This window comes from Centroberyx affinis, unplaced genomic scaffold (genome assembly GCF_046629955.1).
Source record: "Centroberyx affinis isolate AG114_WGS23_722 - 3 ecotype Tasmania unplaced genomic scaffold, CSIRO-AGI_Caff_v1 ptg001158l_1, whole genome shotgun sequence".
Classification (NCBI taxonomy): domain Eukaryota; kingdom Metazoa; phylum Chordata; class Actinopteri; order Beryciformes; family Berycidae; genus Centroberyx; species Centroberyx affinis.
Window position 1 is genome coordinate 91,174 of NW_027279690.1, and position 18,445 is coordinate 109,618.

The 18,445-nt window shown below is 44.8% G+C and overlaps 1 protein-coding gene across 1 annotated transcript in view; it reads right to left on the bottom strand.

Annotated features, from left to right (window-relative positions):
- jarid2b (jumonji and AT-rich interaction domain containing 2b) overlaps positions 1-18,445 on the bottom strand; it is a 120,575-nt gene that overhangs the window by 62,480 nt on the left and 39,650 nt on the right. The window contains exon 2 of the mRNA XM_071524161.1: positions 2,963-3,089. Coding sequence (XP_071380262.1) covers positions 2,963-3,089 — 127 coding nt within the window. The remainder of the gene's footprint in view (positions 1-2,962; positions 3,090-18,445) is intronic.

Genomic DNA, 18,445 nt, shown 5'->3' on the forward strand with positions numbered 1-18,445 from the left:
CAGAGGGCGGGAGAGAAGAGACAGAGGCTTGCGGAGAAGGCAGTAACCAGAGTCCTATTGATGTGTAATGAAACCCCCGCATCAGGGGAGAGACGACCGGAAGGACAGAAGGATTGAGGGAGGGAAGGATGTGAGAGAGAGATAGAGACATAGAGAGAGGAAGGAGAGTGTGAGGCGGCGAGGGAGCGAGAGAAGGGTGAGTGGGTGAACAAGCGGAAGCGGGGACGCAGAAGGGCATAATGTCATTTGTTTAATAATGCAGGCGGCGAGCGAGAGAAGAAGCAGGAAGTGATGGACAGAGAGAGAGAGAGAGAGAGAGAGAGAGAGAGAGAGAGAGAGAGAGAGAGAGAGAGAGAGAGAGAGATGGACGACTGCCAACAGTGAGAGGTAAAGTGGCTGGGGAGATGGCATGATTGCTGGTTATGGGCAGGGAGAGCTGGGTGGGTGGGGAGATGGATTGACACACACACACACACACACAGACACACACACACAGCTGACTGACAGACCGCCACACCCCCCCCTCTAAAACAGATAGCCATTGCTGCCACACAGCGCCAGAGAGAGAGGAGGAGGAGAGAGGGAGAGAGAGAGGGAGAAGGTGGGAGATGGATGGAGGTATGCAGGGAGGGAGGGAAGGACGGAGACAGATGTGTCGGGAGGGGACACACGCTGCTTTCCCTCGGCTTACAGCCAGGTATCGCTCTAACCTCTTTCGGTCGGATGACACCGATTTCCCAAAATGGTGGACGTTTATCTGAAAACACACCAAAGCGGATTTCCCTTGCCTTGACAAGAACCAGAACGTGCACAAATCCTGTGTCAGACGTGAATCCACTGGGTCTCTGTAACCCATCGTCTTCTACAACAGCAGGACACATCCACTGATCACACGCACGCTCGGTCCGGCTGTCCAAAATGGCTGACAGTTTCACCGTAAAAAAAAACAAAAAACGCCTGCGTGAGAGTGGAAACCGTGCCGCGCGTCTGGCCCCGGCATAAGCTCCGAGCCTCTAACCCGCAGTCCTCTAAAACGGCGGGGGGCTTATCCATTCAGGATGTAGCGCACGCTGGGTCTGATCCTCCAAAATGGCTGACAGTTTCACCGCAATGCCTGCGCGAGAGGGGAAACCGCGCGAGCCCGTACAGCCTCCAAAGCCTTCCTAACCCACAGTGCTCTAAAACAGCGGGGCCCGTCTATTCAGCCCGGCTCCCTTTTGTGTCGGCGCGGGCTGCTGTCGTTACCCCCGGTGCGACGGGCCGCCGACGCTTTCTAATGAGTCATTTTTATTCAGGCGATAAGGTCAGCTACCCGCGGCGGCTTAAAAGGCCCTGAGGAGCTCTGGAGTGGCAGCTAAGAGATGCCAGAGACAGACACACACACACACACACACACATATACATACAGATACACAAGCTAGAGGGGAGGAGGGGAGTGGGGCACTCAGCACAGGCATAGAGGGCGGAATGAAGGTGTGAAAAAATAATAAAGAAAAACAGATGAGAGAAACGGGGAAGAAAAAAACACTCTGTATAAAAGATAAGCTACATTTCAAAAGAGGTTTCCCTCCTGTCTGTCTGCCTGTCTGCCTTTCTGCCTAGCTGGATGGCTGGCTGGCTTTCTCGGCTGGGCGTAAACTTTCAGAGGCTCTCCTTTTCTTTTCTTTTTTTTTCTCTTTTCCTTTCTTTCTGTGTCTGGGTTGTGTTAATGTCAGCTGAGAATAGCTTCTGAGGCGCGTGTGAAGTTCAAATCTCCGTTGTTGGCTGGCTGAGGGCTGCTTTTTTTTTTCCCGAGCACTAGTGTCAAACAAAGACACGGTGGCAGCTTGGTTCAAAACAAGCTGTTCATCCCCCTGTGCTCTCACTTTTCTTGTATTGTTTTGAGTTTACACGGCACAACAGCAAAGTCCCTGAACTGTTTCTGTTGCAGGCTTCCACCTGCTTAGAACGCTGTCTAACTAAGCCAGTTCAAGTATTGTTTCATATCAGAGTTAGTCCATGTTTTAATGAGACTGGACCCCAGGGTGAGTATAAATGTCCAAGCTGGAAAGGTTAGTAACTTTTTTTTTCTTTTTTTTTTTTGCATGTGTGGCAGTCTAGAACAACCCATCAGAGTCCCTCTATTTTCTTTTGATGTGTAAACAACATTCATTTTAATTTCAAGGGTTGTTTGGGGATGTGACACAGCAAGCTAACCAAAGTGAGAGACTGCGGCTCCCACTGACACACAACAAAAGGCAAATCTAATTCCTAGATCATCTGCTCTCACTGGATCCTCTCCATTTCATCACAGAAGTAAAATCAGCTTTGCTTCATCAAACAAAACATGCTTCATCTTCACTAACAAAACAGACTCATAAAAATGCCACATAGAATTAGAGGAACGAAGAGCTATACTGAGACTTTAACATCAGCCAAACCAAGCAAAACTGGTCACATTAACATTATTCCTCAAAATACTAGTGCGGCAGCTTCTATCAGTTCGTCAAAACAAAGTGAAAGTTTGCAGCATGTCAGGTTCTTACATTTCAGAGTACGCTTTAATTGTTGTGGGGTCGTCTGCCTGCAGTACACTTTCAGAGATGTGATTCGATTTACCTCTTCCTCTCTGCAAATTCCTCATTTTAGCTGATCAAAGATTTCCATGTATGGGATGGGTGTAAATGAGATACCTTATATTACACTTGGTCCAATATAGTTTTTATAGATTTATATATATTAAAAAAAAGGTCTAAGGAAAAAGGGGGCTTATCAAACTCTTTTCTAGACTGGCATGGAATGACATGTTCAAAAATGTTTTTCATTTTTAGGATCTGGCAGGTAAAAAGTTTTTTCCATGACATCACATACACCAAAACTGACCAAGTATAATATACTAAAGTGGACGGCTGCAAAAGTACACATCTGAAAAAGACTATACTTCACAGTGACATGGATCCTTGGAGGACAGGGATAAACTCACCGTTGGGGTTTGTGGTTCCGTCTCCATCCAGCTGCCGTTTCTGTGCGCTCTTAAACTCCTTGAGGGAGAGGTAGAGCACCTTGCGCACCACCCGCTCCTCTGACCACGGGATCCCATCACTGTCATCCTGTGGAAACAGAGAGAGAGGCAGGCTCCAGTCAGCAGCAGTACAACAAACTATTACCATAGATAGAAACAGTGGATTTCCAACCCGGCAGCAGGCGGAGGGAAAGGGGTTCTCACCATGGCCAGTGATTTCAAGAAACCCACTTTTTATCACCTCAGACTCAGTCGATGATCACTTATTTGAGTTTTAAAAAACGCATAAAATGATCGAAGTATTGTCATTGGCATATCGTTTTACCTCTGCTAACAAAGTTGGAAGGAAGTTATGTTTTCACCGTCTGTCTGTCTGTTTGTTAGCATCTCAAAAAGTTATAAAAGGAATTGGCTGAAATTTGTTGGACTGATAATGTTTGGCCCAAATATCAGTTGATTAGATTTGGGTGGTGATCTGGATCTGGGATTTCCGCCATGAGATGATTTTCATTTTTAGCCAGAACTATTATGCTGCATTGATTTACTGGTGGGACATCCGGGACTTCCAAGTCAGCTGCTTAACAGCATTGCATTCATGAGCTATTTTGTCAGAAAGTGAAAATTGGAAAACAAACAATAAACAAACATAAACCACTAACGGAGGCTGCAGCTTTCGTTGGAGTTGTTGGACAATTGTTCAGCATAGGCGGAGCTCTGCGCTCTACTAAGTAGGCCTACCTTCTATTTTGTTTCTATTGTCAAACTGCATGACCATAAAAAAGTGACTTAAGTCAGGTTAACGCTAACAGGCCAAAAAGACAAAACAGTATCTAACAAGCTAATGTAAGCACCAAATAACGCTTACTTCATGATATGCGACCAGCTATTGTTAGCCGTAGGCAGTTAGCATTTTAGTAGCGAGTGGATTTTAAAAAATTTTAGTGGTCATGCATTTGTTCCTCAAAATGACAATATGTGACAGCGGACAACACAAAACTGTTTATTGTTCAAATGCAGGAAAACTATGACAGCTTCAGTAAAAAGAGAAAGATAATGGGAATTTTAACATAGGCGTTAATGGGGAGTCTCCTTATATTGTGCCTCTTTCTTTCCGGTTGTGTCTTTCCCCTCCATTTCTAGCTATATCGTGACATTAGTGTGACACAACATTAGCATAACATAGCATTAGCTTGGAGCTAGACACAGGGCAAGAAATCAGCATAACAATACGCCAAGGACTGAATCTCCACACAATGCCATGATAGGATGGTGTTGCAAACCCTATGGTGATGAATGGGTAGGAAGCGAATGAAAAATGCATCATGGGACTGCGAGTTCATGTGTTGCTAATCTCTCCCAGAGAGACTGAGACAGAGGATGTTATTGTTGAAGGGGTCACCAGAAGTCACACACAGTCACACACAGACACACCACATCCTTCCCCAACACATGGCCATTTTTCTCCAGTCAGTCTCAATCCAAGTAACAAACACATGGCGTCAGCCACCAAAGCTAACTGTAGCACATCAAAGCCACAGTTTATTCAAAACACTGTATTGCCTATATTGAGATTTTGGAAAGCTTAATAGAAAAACATTTCTCTGCAACAAGCATTGTTGCATTGTTAAAAAGGTCTTTAGTGAGTGTCCAACAGCAATAACCATACTTCTCTCCCCCCTCCCTCGCTCCCCTCCGCTCGTTGCTCCAGCAGCTGTGTTTGATGTCGAACAACGCTAATGACTAAAGAAATGAGATTAGGACATGAGCAACAACAAAGAAGTATTAATAAATAATGGGAGCTGGAAATAGCTTTTTCTCTAATCGAGCCACCAGGCTAGCAGATTTCAGCAGTAAGAGAAAAGAAAACACTTTCTCTCTTGAGTATGAAAAGCTACAATATGCTAATTAGCTGAATTAAAAACACATTTCTGATCTAAATTGGAGAACTTATCAAATCCTGTCGACTCATCCCGACTAGTACATTTCCCTCTGTCAGACTCCTATTGGTTGCATGATGTGAAAAAGCGCTGTGTGTAGGAGCGTGTGTTAATCGGCCTGGCGACTCAGATCATTGGAGTTGGCTCGGCAGAGCGGCTGGCGGACATAACAGTGACATCAGCGCGGGGTGTATTAAAAGTCTCCACCTCACGCGAAAATAATTACTCCAAGACATCTTATCGCTGCTGTAATAACCGATAACGGCCGCAGCGATCCATTAAGAGCAAGTGCTCTCGTAAAAAAAAAAAAACACGATAGCGGAATTCAGACAAGCGTAGTTGGGGTAAGGGAGAAACACTGCTCTGTGTGTGTGTGTGTGTGTACGTGTGTGAGAGTGAGAGTGAGAGAGAGAAAGAGTTATTTTCTGCATCATCCTAATATTATGCATCTACCCACAGCCAGTGAATAAAATGCTACTGAAATGACTGCCTCTCGTAAACAGCCTTTCCCTCAGCGCTGCCAGTCCTGAGTCTAGTGCCCTCTATTCTCACACACACACACACACACACACACACACACACACAATAATAGAAAGGGGATGATGGATAACACATGCCTTCTGATCAGAGCAGGCAACTCATTGGTAATTCTTACAGCATCAAACCAGGGTGTGTGTATGTGTGTGCGTGTCATAGTCAAGTTTCAAAGTGCAGGACAATGGTCTCACACATATGTGACGTTACTTTTTATGATACCTTGCTGAGTCAAAGCTTTGAAGGTGAATTTTGAATTATTAAGAAGCTACTTATTTACAAAATTTACTTCAGAATTTAGTGAAAAATTGTGGCTGCCCCATGGTTCCACAGCGTTCACAATGTATTCGAAAAGTTGGTGTTTCAAATCCAGGACAAAGCCTAGGTCATGTGATGGCTCATTCACCACTCACTCACCACTACTATATACTGTCTAATTAAGCAGGAAAGCTATAAATGATCTTAACACAGTGTTTCTCAATGGGTGGTTCGGGACCCAAAAGTGGGTTATGAGCCATTTTGACAAGGTCGCAGGCAAAGCCCGGCTTAGATAATACTATTTAATCCAATATTCTGGGCCTCAATTTTTATTTTATTTTTTAAATAGTTTAATCAAAAAAAGTTCTACGACATTTCACAGCTCTTAATAATTTCTGACAATATTGACAAGACTGAAGATTTAGCATGCTTTTGTGTTTTGTGTTTTTTGTTTTGTTTCTTCAGCAGATAAAATAAGCTTCTCCAGAATAATGTTTTGATTTCTCAGGTCTGCTTCGGGGCCTTGGGGATGGAGGCTCAGCGGAGCTAGAGGGGGGCGCAGAACAAGATTAAAGGCTGGGTGTCTGCACATGACGAAGCTGATGGGTGACAGCCACATCTCCCTGCATATAGTACACATGCTGGCACACACCACACACACACGTACAGAAGACACACACAGGCGAGCGGACCGTTCAGAGCACCGATGCTTTGCTGCCTCTGACAGAGGTTGATAGGGTGTGTTTGGGTGTAGCATGCAGTCCCTCATTACACTGTCACACATGTGAGCGTATACACACACACACACACACACTAGTAAGGAAGGCACTGCAACTACTCAATAGTTTGCCCAGATGGAATTCTGCCATTTTCTCCTGTAGTTAATGTCACCTAATCCATTCTGTGTGTGTGTGTGTGCATGTGTGTGAGAGAGTGAGAGTGAGAGTGAGAGAGAGAGAGAGAGAGAGAGAGAGAGAGAGAGAGAGAGAGAGAGAGAGAGAGAGAGAGAGAGAGAGAGAGAGAGAGAGAGAGAGAGAGAGAGAGAGAGAGAGAGAGAGAGAGAGAGAGAGAGAGAGAGAGAGAGAGAGAGAGAGAGAGAGAGAGAGAGAGTGTGTGTGTGTGTGTGTTAAAGCCTGCCAGGTAAGCACCAATTACCGAGACAGCTCACTGGCGCTCTTTCCCTCGTGGTGTGGCGGGAAGCCAAATGTACATTGACACACACAGACACACACAGACACACACACACACAGCATTGACGGTACATCCCTGAGTTACACAGTCTCTCTCTCTCACACACACACACACACAGCTTCGATGATATTCCCCATCTCACTCCTTCTCACACATACACACACAGCTGTATTGTGGGAAACAAAAAAAAACACCTTCCTAAAAAACTTCTTCCCTACAAAACTTGACCTCAAAGTTTGTCTGTATTTCTTTTTCTCTCACTTTCTCTCTCTCTCTCTGGTTTCCTCACAGTTGTTGGCAGCGTGCCACAGATATTTCCTGCTCTGTGTACACGTAGCAACAAGGCCTGGAAAAAAGAAACTGCTGACAGGGAGCTTTTCATCAGCTGAGAGAAAGAGAGCGAGTTTTAAAGCCCCACTCTCTCATCCATGCCAAGACTGCACCTACAGCTTCACCATCAGTTTTTATAAGTTCAGAAGATCCTTTAAATGGGTTTTCACAACCCTTGCTCAACTGTAGGCTAACTACTGGTCTGACCTGCTGGGTATTTTGCCATCTGTTTTTGGCCAAGGTGCATCTCTCCTCTTTCTCTCCATTTTCACAGTCACAAAAGTCAGCTCCCGCCGGTGCCGCTGAGATTGCCCGGTGTAAAACAACAGTGAGAATTGATGGACAGAAATTGCATGAAAAATCCCCCCGAAGACTTTCACACTGTGGCTGCCAGAGGATAAGTGTGGTGTGACAGAGAAGGAAACAGAAAAAGTATGCGAAAGATAGAGAAAGGGAAACATCTATTCAAATAAGCAAAAAACCCAAACTGTGTCGCATCTCTCAGTCAGGCATCGCTGTGTCTGTGTGTGTGTGTGTGTGTGTGTGTGTGTGTTGCTAAGGTGTTGCCAGAGCTCTTTAGAGACAGCTCTTAGACAGAGCTACGCCAGCCGAGCGCTACCTGGCACTGACACACACATCTAACCCCCGACCAGCTCCCACCGGGCTAGTGGAATCCCACTAATGAGCGCTGGGACCTTGCGTGTGTCTGTGTGTGTGTGCGTGTGTGTGTGTGTGTGTGTGTAACCAAGTGGCACATTGGGAACACTGTGTGCTTACTGTCACCCGCCATCCCCACCCCCAACTCCCATCCCCCACATCCACACACACCTTTTGAATACACAGGTAATCAAACCCACAAAACCACACAAATGTACAGACACACACTTTCAGGCATCCATAGGGATCCTGTGCTTGCAGAGTGTGCCAAATCAGATCATTACAGCACTCTTTATCTCTCTCTCTCTCACACACACACACACACACACACACACACACACACCAGATGTCTGTCAAGGCAGACACGCCAGCATAAATCAGACACCTACAGTACTTGGAGGGTTCCCGATGCAATACCCTTCCCATTGGGCTCCTTAAAACGCTTTACTCCATGGATCTCCTCCAATACATGGAATCCAGGAAAGAAAATACCATTGAACATACACACACACACACCTGTGAAGAAGCAATTTCTCTGAGAAAAACCTTGTAGCTTATGCTGCTAACAGTGTGTGTGTTCTTTTCCTGAGCTCATTCTGAAGCATCACAAGGCTTAAATCTTTCTAAATGCAATGTCATCTTCAGGGGTGTGATTTTTCAGGATTTTTTCCCCCCATTTTTTTATTTTATATTAGGCCTACTGTTTTGTTTTTTTCTTTATTGCATTCCTGATCACATCTCTGTTTTTATTTGACGGTGTCCAAGTCCAAATCGAGCAAATGCCACAAGAGCTTGCAGTGATGTGCCAGTGATAAGAAGTCAAGAGGCTGCGTAGGATTAATCTGTCGTAAACCAGCGTATCTGTTTATCTAACCGGATGAAAAGTGGGGGCCCGGTTCCACTTCATAACCCCAGCCTCACTCAAACTTTCCTCTTTCCAGTGCCGGTAAATCCAATAACCCTGGTGGCTGATGAAGAAACAAGTGGATTTCATCTGCCGTTTCTAATACTGGATGCTGAAAAAAGAGCTTGGATGTAGTACTGTATAGAAGAGTAGGAGGAGAGAGAGACGGAGGGAAGGAGGACAACAAAGAGAAGGGATGGGAGAGAGGGTGAGAAATCCCAGTGTGTACAGCAACAGGAAGAGTTTTCTGTTCCAAAATGTATAGTATCTCCATTTTTAGCATCAATAAAAGGGCGCTATATAACCATCAAGAACAGATCTGACCGTTCATCTGTTACATTGTTCGGACTGGTGGAGACGAGGAAACGAGTGCAGCGGAAATGAGGGAACGGAGGAAACACAGATTTCCTCGGAGACCGTGTGCAACTGTAATAGCGTGCTACAACAATGGATACATTTCACACAACAGAAACGCCATGCACACACACATGCACATTCACATTTTCCTTCATAAGTGGAACAATACCTCCGCTCCAGTGCATGTATGCATGCACGAACTTGCGCATCTGCATCTGCATACATGTGTGTGTGTGCGCGCACGTTCACACTAGCTGTTCTATAAATATCCCAGCGCTGTGCTGCTGCCGACAGTGTGCGGATGTCATGGCAGAGGAATGTGGGCCACGCGCCAGCCCCGATCTGCTCTACAAAACCGGCCCAAAATCTGTTATTCTAACACACATTCCCCTTAGAGGAGAGAGGGAGAGATGGATGGAGGGATCGATGGAGGAGTAATGTTATTTTAGCAAAGCCTGGGTTATTGTATCCAGTAGTCAAGGAGGGTCTCTACCACCCCCCCTCTTTCTTCCTTTCTCCTCTTCTCCCTCCTTGTCGCTCTCTCTTTCACAAACACATGAGCCCCAGATGACTTGCTGCAAGGTTCGGATGGTTCACATGTACGGAAGATGACAGTGACAACAATGACCTTAATGTTTATTTGATCCCCGAGTATGTCACTTCTGTCTCTGCAAACCTTTCTTGGGATCACAACCAATCCATGTATTTGTAGTTTAGAAACATTTCAGGCACCTTGATTATGAGCCAAGTCAAAAATAAATATCAAAAACAACTGTGAAATACTGTGGCAGACCTTGTGGCTCTTCACAGGGTTCTTGTGATTATAAGATATTCTGTATTTGATGTATTATAATGCAAATAATACAATTGGAAGAGTGTTTGTTGAGTGGAAGTGACACATTGCAAGGCAAGGTAAGGAAGCATCTTGATTATACAAAACCTAGAAAACTCTGTTTGACTTTTTCCATCCAAGTAATTAACAACCACCGGGACTTTTTTGGCCTATAGACCACTTTCAATGTTAAATGCCATTACCACCCCCAAAAAGTGCAGACACCCTTGCACTAGGTAACAAAACGTGTCCAATTCCCCAATCTATGTTACATCAGCATGGTTTAGTAAGAATTTTGAGGTGGTCACTAAAGCAAAGCAAGCCTCAAAGTCGTCAACAACGAAGCAAGTGTTTGCATGGCACAAAGCTCACATTCCACTCCCAACTAGAGGCCTGGTCTCCTCGTCCCCTATAGATTCTGGTAGACCGGATGCTTAGCTCAGCGCGGAGCTCAGAGCGGAGGCGAATGGAACGAGGTCCTGGGGTTGCCGGGTACGTGGGGCCCTGTATAATCGCCTCATTACACCACGAGCTCACTGCATCGGAATGTATGTGTGTGTGTGTGTGTGTGTGTGTGTGTGTGTGTGTGTGTGTGTGTGTGTGTGTGTGTGTGAGTAGCCACAGGGCCTTCCCTTTAAAAACGGGCCGTGTTGAGTTAGCCCCAACATTTGCTGTTGGTTGAAGGACAGAATATTTCCATCTGCTGGAGAGAAGAGGAGAGGTGAGGTGAGGGGAGATGTTCACCTAAGATACAAAATATGAACTGTCTGTAATCTGTGGGCTGGCCAAGCCACAAGCACTGGGGATACACGTGTGTGTTTGTGTGCTCTGCTCTGAGGTTTGCATTAGTGTGTAAACAGGAGAGCGAGTGTGTGTGTGTCTGTAAGTGAAAGACTTACAGTGCAAGCAAGCAACTGAGTGCGTAAGAAGATCCTCTCTCTACACCCCATACCTACCTATGCAGCAGATAAAAGCTTTTCTAAGCTTTCTCTTTCAGAACAACGCCTTTCCCCCGGTTTGGCCAAGATGCTCTCTCCTGCTGGGCTCAATGTCACAGACACACACACACACACACACACAAGCCTCCCCTCTCCTCTGTCAATCATATCAGCCGTCCGCATTTGCACACTCACGCACAGTCTGAGTCCATCTGAGCGTACATAAGTGACAGACTGCCAGCGCCATTCAGCCCTGTCGAGCATAAAATGCTATCAGCCTGGTAAAAGTAGAGCAGAGAGAGAGAGAGAGAGAGAGAGAGAGAGCGAGAGCGATGGAGGGAGAGAGAGCTTTTAAATACAGGCCGTGACTGTGAGTTTATTTTGACTGAAAGAAATAAATGCCACAGCGGATTAGGGGGTTTGAAGGGCCTCTGTGTGTGCGTGTGTGTGCACGAGCAGAAGGGACCCAGCTGGCTGCATAATGAGGGGTTTACATTGACTGGGTTGCCCACCCACTCTGGCTATGTGACCAACTGAACCCTATTCTGACCCTGAACCCCACATCGCCCCACCCCAAACACACACACACACACACACACACACACAGGACCTAACATTAACTGATCAAGCTCCACATGAAGAAGGCACTCGTTAGAGCACAAGCCTTCACCAACGCTGAACAATTCCCCAACTTGAAAAGCAGCAGCGTCTGTAACGGTTTATGTTTGTTTATCGTTTGTCTTCTGGGTTTGATTTTCTGACAAAATGCCATGTGAATGCAACGCTGTTCAGCAGCCAACTTGGAAGTCCCGAACCTTCGGCTGTCAGACCTTCCCACCAGCACATGAATGCAGCATGATAGTTATGGATACAAAACAATAATCATCTAATGGCAGAAATCCCAGACCCCGATAAACACCAAAATCGAATCAAGTGATCCTAACCCTGTCCACCAAATTTCCATTAATAGCTTTTTGACATATGTTGCTAACAAACAATCAGACAGGGGTGAAAACATAACCTGATAATATCTAGTCATAACTGGGAATCAAAGTGAAAGAAAGAGAAGAAGCCCACAGTATCACTTCAAAAATAAAAACTTGCTAATCTGGAAAATGAATTTGTTTTTCAACATTCTTGGCACACTGATGGTATTTACAGCAGTAATGACAGTTTATCTAGCAGTAGGAGTTTCTCAAGGGTTGGGTCCTGTCCCAGTGCGTGGCACACAACGCCAGTAGAGCATTACAGTGAAAAGCCCCGGCTCAACACAGCAGTTTCCTGCTCGCTCTGCATCACAAGCCAGGAACGGATGGTGGAATTGTTGTTGTGGGAATTTTTAGGATGTGTGTGTCTCATAAAGTGAAATGTTTAATGTAACAGCTTGATATCAGCTTGGCAGCGGTGTCCTTGTCAGGTTTACAACTGTTTTGCCACAGATTTTAGGGTTCAGTAGAGGACAATTCTTCATATACTGAAGTTAAATCTGGCAGGTTGAGTGAGCAGAATCAGGCGGTGTACTATGCTACATTATAATAGGCTACAAATACATTTTTCTTGTGGTGGTAAAGCTGTGTATTAAACTGCAGTAATAAGCCACCCTTGTGACATTAGCGTGTGTGTGTTTATGTGTGTGTATGTGTGCTGTGACCTGATAGGTTGCATAACAAATGGCTCCCATTCAATAATAACAGCCTCATTCAACACTCTTACCCTCCAACTCTGTCACAATATCATTTTCACTTTGGCTACTCGCCGCTGACCAGAGGTTTGACTCAATTCTCTCCACTCCGAGCAGGCACACACACACACACTAGCTGTGGTCACATGGGCAGCGAGTTCTGAGCGACGGCGCTCCCTAGTGCGTTGTCATTCATCATGGTAGCCGTGGCGATGGCTCCAGCGCCCTCCTGCTATTCCCCCGGGGCCCGGAAGACCCGGCTGCTGATCCCTCTTAACGGAGTTACGTTTCTAACCCTCTCACCTCCGCGCGCCAACTATGTTCGTCCACACAGAAATGTATGAGGTACGATTTCAAAACGTCAATAGCAGAGTTTATTTCTTTAGATTCACACAGCTAATGGCTATGCTTTTCAATTCCGTCCGGCCTCTATGCCATTGTGTGCGTCTCTGGGGATGTTTGGGTCCTGCCACAGACCAGCATCCTGTCAGGGCGTGTGTTTACCTAGACTGCTGTCAGATTGTAATCCTACTGTGCCACATTTTGATATGTGATGAAATCTTGTTTGGTCTATCCATATATTTTTTAGCATCTTATTTTAGCGTTAAATTCTACATTAACATTTGTATTTCTATCCTGTATTGTATGTGAATACAGTATGAGTGTGGTGATAAATAAATATCATGAAAGTGCGTCAGATTATGGTAGTGGGTAGGGACACTTCAGAAGAATTACTTGTTTCTCTCTTCCAGGAAGGTCTCAATACTACCGCTGTTGGATCTCTGAAAGCCAGCTTTGAAAAAAAGTGAATAAAATTGTATTTCACTGACAACAATGCATTTTGAATTCTTACAATAGGTTTTGGATGGGTTAAAAGGCCACATCAAAATCCCTTGCAAGAAGTGTGCATTGCAAGCCGTCAGCCAGAATAGCTCCAGCCAAGTGTCTGGTAATATATCGCCGCTGTCACGGGAAATAAACCGACTTCAATTTTGGTGCTTTTACTTCAATCAAATAGTTTCATGATCCCACTACATTAATGTGGTGACATTTGACGCATTCTCTAGCATTTGGGACAGTGCTAGACAAGTGATTGTGCCGGTCACGTTACATGACTGGAACATCATGAGGTGCTACCAGAGCTGACGTGGCATGCAAAATACTTGCTGTGTGTCCTGTGTGCGCACACATCCGCTCACACAATATGTAACGACGCATGCACAAGTTCTGTCAGTGTGGAGACATAAAGCCACAGCGCTGCGAGACCCCCCACCCCCACAGATGCAGGGAGGACAGGAAGCGCAAAACAGGAAACAGAATAACCTCATTAGCCTCACGCTCTGACTGACAGGAACTCCCTGCAGGCTAATAGAGGGAGAGAGCTACTGGCCTCTGGTCAGTTTAGCATCCGTCTGCTACAAGGGGAGGACACCATTTGTGTGGAAGAAAGCTGATTTGAGTGCAACGCTTGAGGGAGACTTCTAGAAACTAGCCCTGCTGGCCTTGGACAGTCAGACTCGTCAGACTGATTGTAGGATTACATTCGGAATCTAGTCAGGGAAGGTTGTAAACAATGAGACAGGAACAAGTGCATTCACACAGGCTCACACACACACACACACACACACACTACACAAACACAACACCTCGACAGTCACAGCCTGAGGGTATAAACTCGTTTACCCCTGCAGAATTTTGTACGAGCGCAGACAAGCTGCTTTACTAGAAAGACTCCCTATTCCTTTTTCCAAAACCAAGACATAAAAACATATTGAGCGTGAGAAAAAGGCGGGCACTTGCCCACACAAGTAAAGATAAATGATCATGTGCTGCAAGAACAGACAACTTAGCAAAACTGAATTGAGTATATTTGTGAGAAAACACCTCCAGCTCTCCTTAGAGATGATGCCTAAAACGTCGTCAATGAGCATCTGAGTCCTCTCTGCATCTCTGTTTAGCTTTACCAAACACAGAGGAAAGGAAGAACAGATGGCCTCTGCACCTCCCTCTCATCTCTCCATCTCTCGCTCTCTCTTCCTGTCTCCCTGCTCTCTGTTCCCATCGCTTCCAACCAAAAGAGGTGCGATCTCAGTACCATCATTTTTAGATATGGTGTAGGGGTAGTGGGTGGAGGGGGGGGGGGGTGTCTGTTGTATGTGCGCGATGAAGTCTTTAATAGATTGATAAGCACCTGTGTGTCTGTGTGTGTGTGTGTGTGTGTTCCCTAGCGCTGCAGCAATGGTCTGGTAGTTTGCGTTTAGTGTTGGAGGGTCTTGGCTAGGCTAGTGCTTTAAATAGCACACCGTTTCAGCAGCTGTGGAATGGCCTCATCGCTCTCTCTTTCTCTCTCTCTTTCAAAATCGCACCATCACCACCTTTCTCCTTGCTGAACCAGTCTCCATTGTGCCTGCATAGCAGCTGCAGAGAAAAGCAGCCAGGTGGATAAATAGAGCCAAGGTTTTTCTCAAGTGTTGGCACAGTTTTGTGAGGAAGCAGACATGAAAATGCAAATAATAATAATAATAATAATAATAATAATAATAATATCAACAAGCCACAGGTGATAGCCAATTAGCAATTGCCACTGCGCATTACTGCTGTCGGACAAACACCATGTATCTGCAGATACATACAAGTGTTTTTCAGGAGTGATTAATTTTTTCATCGGTGCCCATGTTTTTTTGAAATTACATGGCTTTTTAAAGAGGTTTCAAGGGCCTTGGGGTCATGAATCAACACGTAAATGACCTCATAGGCTTTAAATTCAGATAAGAAAAATCATAAAAACAAAATTGAAAGTTAATTGAAGTTATTTAGCCATTTTCTCCCTGCAGTTGCAATATTTGACCACATTTTTAAAATGTGACATACTTTTCCAAGTCAAAGTCAAAATGTGTCGTATCTTCAGCTGTGGTAATGGTAAAAAAAAATGCCACAACAGTGCAATGAGGTTTTTGTGACTCAGCAGCATGTTGTAGCATAATGCCTGTAACCATTCCTCTTACCCACAACACCTCCTCTCAACTGCCCAAGGCTAGTGCTTTAACTTCCAACTTTCTTGATAAACTTGGTCAAAAGGCCTATGTGTGTGTGTGTGTGTGAGTACTTTGTCATCTTAGTCTCATGCGCTCTCTCACACACACACACGGTAACAGCTTTTACAGTGCAATAACAGGTGTTGTAACAGCAGCAACAGAGTAGCACTGAATGTCCATACAATCTCCAACAGATACGCTAATACAGCATGAGATCATAGTTTTACACAAACGCACACATACACACACAAGAATGACTGTAAGGTAGCAAAACAAAGAGCCTTGGTGAGACAGAGAGACAAGTTATCAAGAAAGCTTTAAGAGTCAATTCTAAGAGCCAAGGACCATAGGAGCAGACTACTCAGATGCCTGATGAGAGAGAAATGAAAGGCTGCCTTTCTGTTAGACCATAATGCATCACTCCACTTCTGCATCCCTCTCTACCTCTTTCTTTCACACATGGAGCCAATACATTGTCCAGTGTTGCTCACTGAGACGGATGGCCCTTGAATGGCACAGATCCATGCCTTCACACTGCTCCATATATTCACATTCACACACTTATTTTGACATTTCATATTCAAATTTCTCTTTGAATAGGAGAAGAAAAAAGCAGTGTAAAGGGGGAAAAAGCAGTGAAACAAAAAGGCAGGAGAAAAAGGCAGACTGAGGTACAGAGACAGGGGGTATGAGATTAAAAATGAAGAGAAGAGAAGAGAAGAGAAGAGAAGAGAAGAGAAGAGAAGAGAAGAGAAGAGAAGAGAAGAGAAGAGAAGAGAAGAGAAGAGAAGAGAAGAGAAGAGAAGAGAAGAGAAGAGAAGAGAAGAGGCACAAAGCGGCTCCTGTGTGCCCGCCCTCGGCCTGGTGCCGTTTGGCATTGGTTGGCATCACCCCCTCTGCAGCTGGTGGCAATATTAACCCGCCTGTTGGCAGACGGCTGGTGGGGGCATGCGGGCAGCAACTGGCTGGGCTGGAGGTGGGGCAGCGCTCTGCGTGTGTCTGTGTGTGTGAGTGTATGTGTGTCCTGAGATGCCCTCTGTCTGCCCTGGAGTGCGTGTGCATTTGTGAGTAAGAGTGCACACATGTGGCTGTGTGTGCGCAACTGTGTACTGTGTGTGTGTTACAGTCTAAATGCAGCTGCCTCCAGAGGTAGATGGCGCAAGGATCCAGACCATAAACAAACCAAACTAGGCCGAGATGAGAGCATGACAAAATATTGGCCAGCACTCCAAAATCCCATTTCAAAACAACTGTAAAACCCAAGCCTGTGGATAACCTTGGAATGGAAACATATCAACTCCCAAAAGGTCAAACTCTCAGGCTCTAACTCCACTAGAGAATAATGTGGCTTTTTACACAGCTCAAGAGACAACTTTGGTTGGGTAAATGCAGTATCTGGTTATGTATGTATCCAACAGGGATGCACAAAAACCTCTTTTCCATTGCAGATACAGATTAAGAGTGCTATGCTTTAAAATACCACTGATTATCACATACATTCAGTCCCATTACTTTTACGAAACAATATAAACAATTACACGGCTGGACAAAATGATTAAGATATAATATTTTGTTTTTCCCATTCGGTACATCTAACATCCTTCTGTCTAAGAAAAAGGCAGAATTCAAATGACTTTACTTAAATTTCTGACATGTTAGCATGGCTGTTGTTATTGGATTAGATAGAATTGGGGAAATTCTCTGATACCGATTAGCCTGGTCTGGGCCTGACACACCACACCAGCAATGGTATCAGTGCATCCCCACATAAAAAAAAAATCTATTTCTGGTAAGAGCGCTTTTGGTGTCCAGATGCAAAGAGACCCATTTTCCACTAGTGTGAGTGGGGCTGATGACAGCAACAACAGGATAGCTTGTACAGACCATGTAAGGTCAAGTCTCTCTCTGGCTGACAATCTCACTAACAAGCACATCACAACACAGCACAGGATCTCTCTCTTTTTACACAGCACACACGCACGCACACACACATACAAGACTGCTCCTGAAGGACTTAAAAGCTCACACTATACAAGTCCTTGTCTGAATCATTACTGGCTGGCTGTATAGTCTGTACAAACACACACACACACACACACACACACACAGAGTCGGGGCCAGGAGGTACATATCCATCCCTTTTGCTAGCAGCTATTGTTGATTGCTTGTGGAGCATGGAAAGTCACTGCTATCGTATTCAATGGTTTGGTGTGTGTGTGTGTGTGTGTCTGAATGTGTATGCACATGTACAACTGTGTGTGAATGCTTCAAGTTCCTAATTATATGCCTTCAGATCTAGCTCACGTACGAGTCAAAGAAACCATTTATTGTGTCAAAAGGCATAAGCCAGGAAACGGTACCCCCTACACTTCATGCTTTTCAGCTGCCAAATATCTTAAACTTTCACTAACAACGATGTTAGCTCATCCTTCAAGATCTCTGGATGTCTGGAACCTTAGCACATAGGAAAATACTAGGCAAAAACTAGGCTAATTCAGAATATATGTCAAGTGTGCCTTTTTTTTTTTTATAAGAAAGTAGGTACTGAGTATGCAGTTGAAATGTTTTAGATGAAATGCTATTAACAATGCTCTCTGTGCAATTTTTCATGTAACTTGCCTGACAAATGAGGCCCTTCCTACAAAGCAATAATTAGGCAACATAACTATTATTTCATAGACAACACAATTATTTCACAGACTCCCAAAGCTTAACTGGGGAAAAAAATGAGTCTGAGTGTTGTGAACAACCCACAAATATCACTTGGGTGACAAGTTAATTACCCAATTA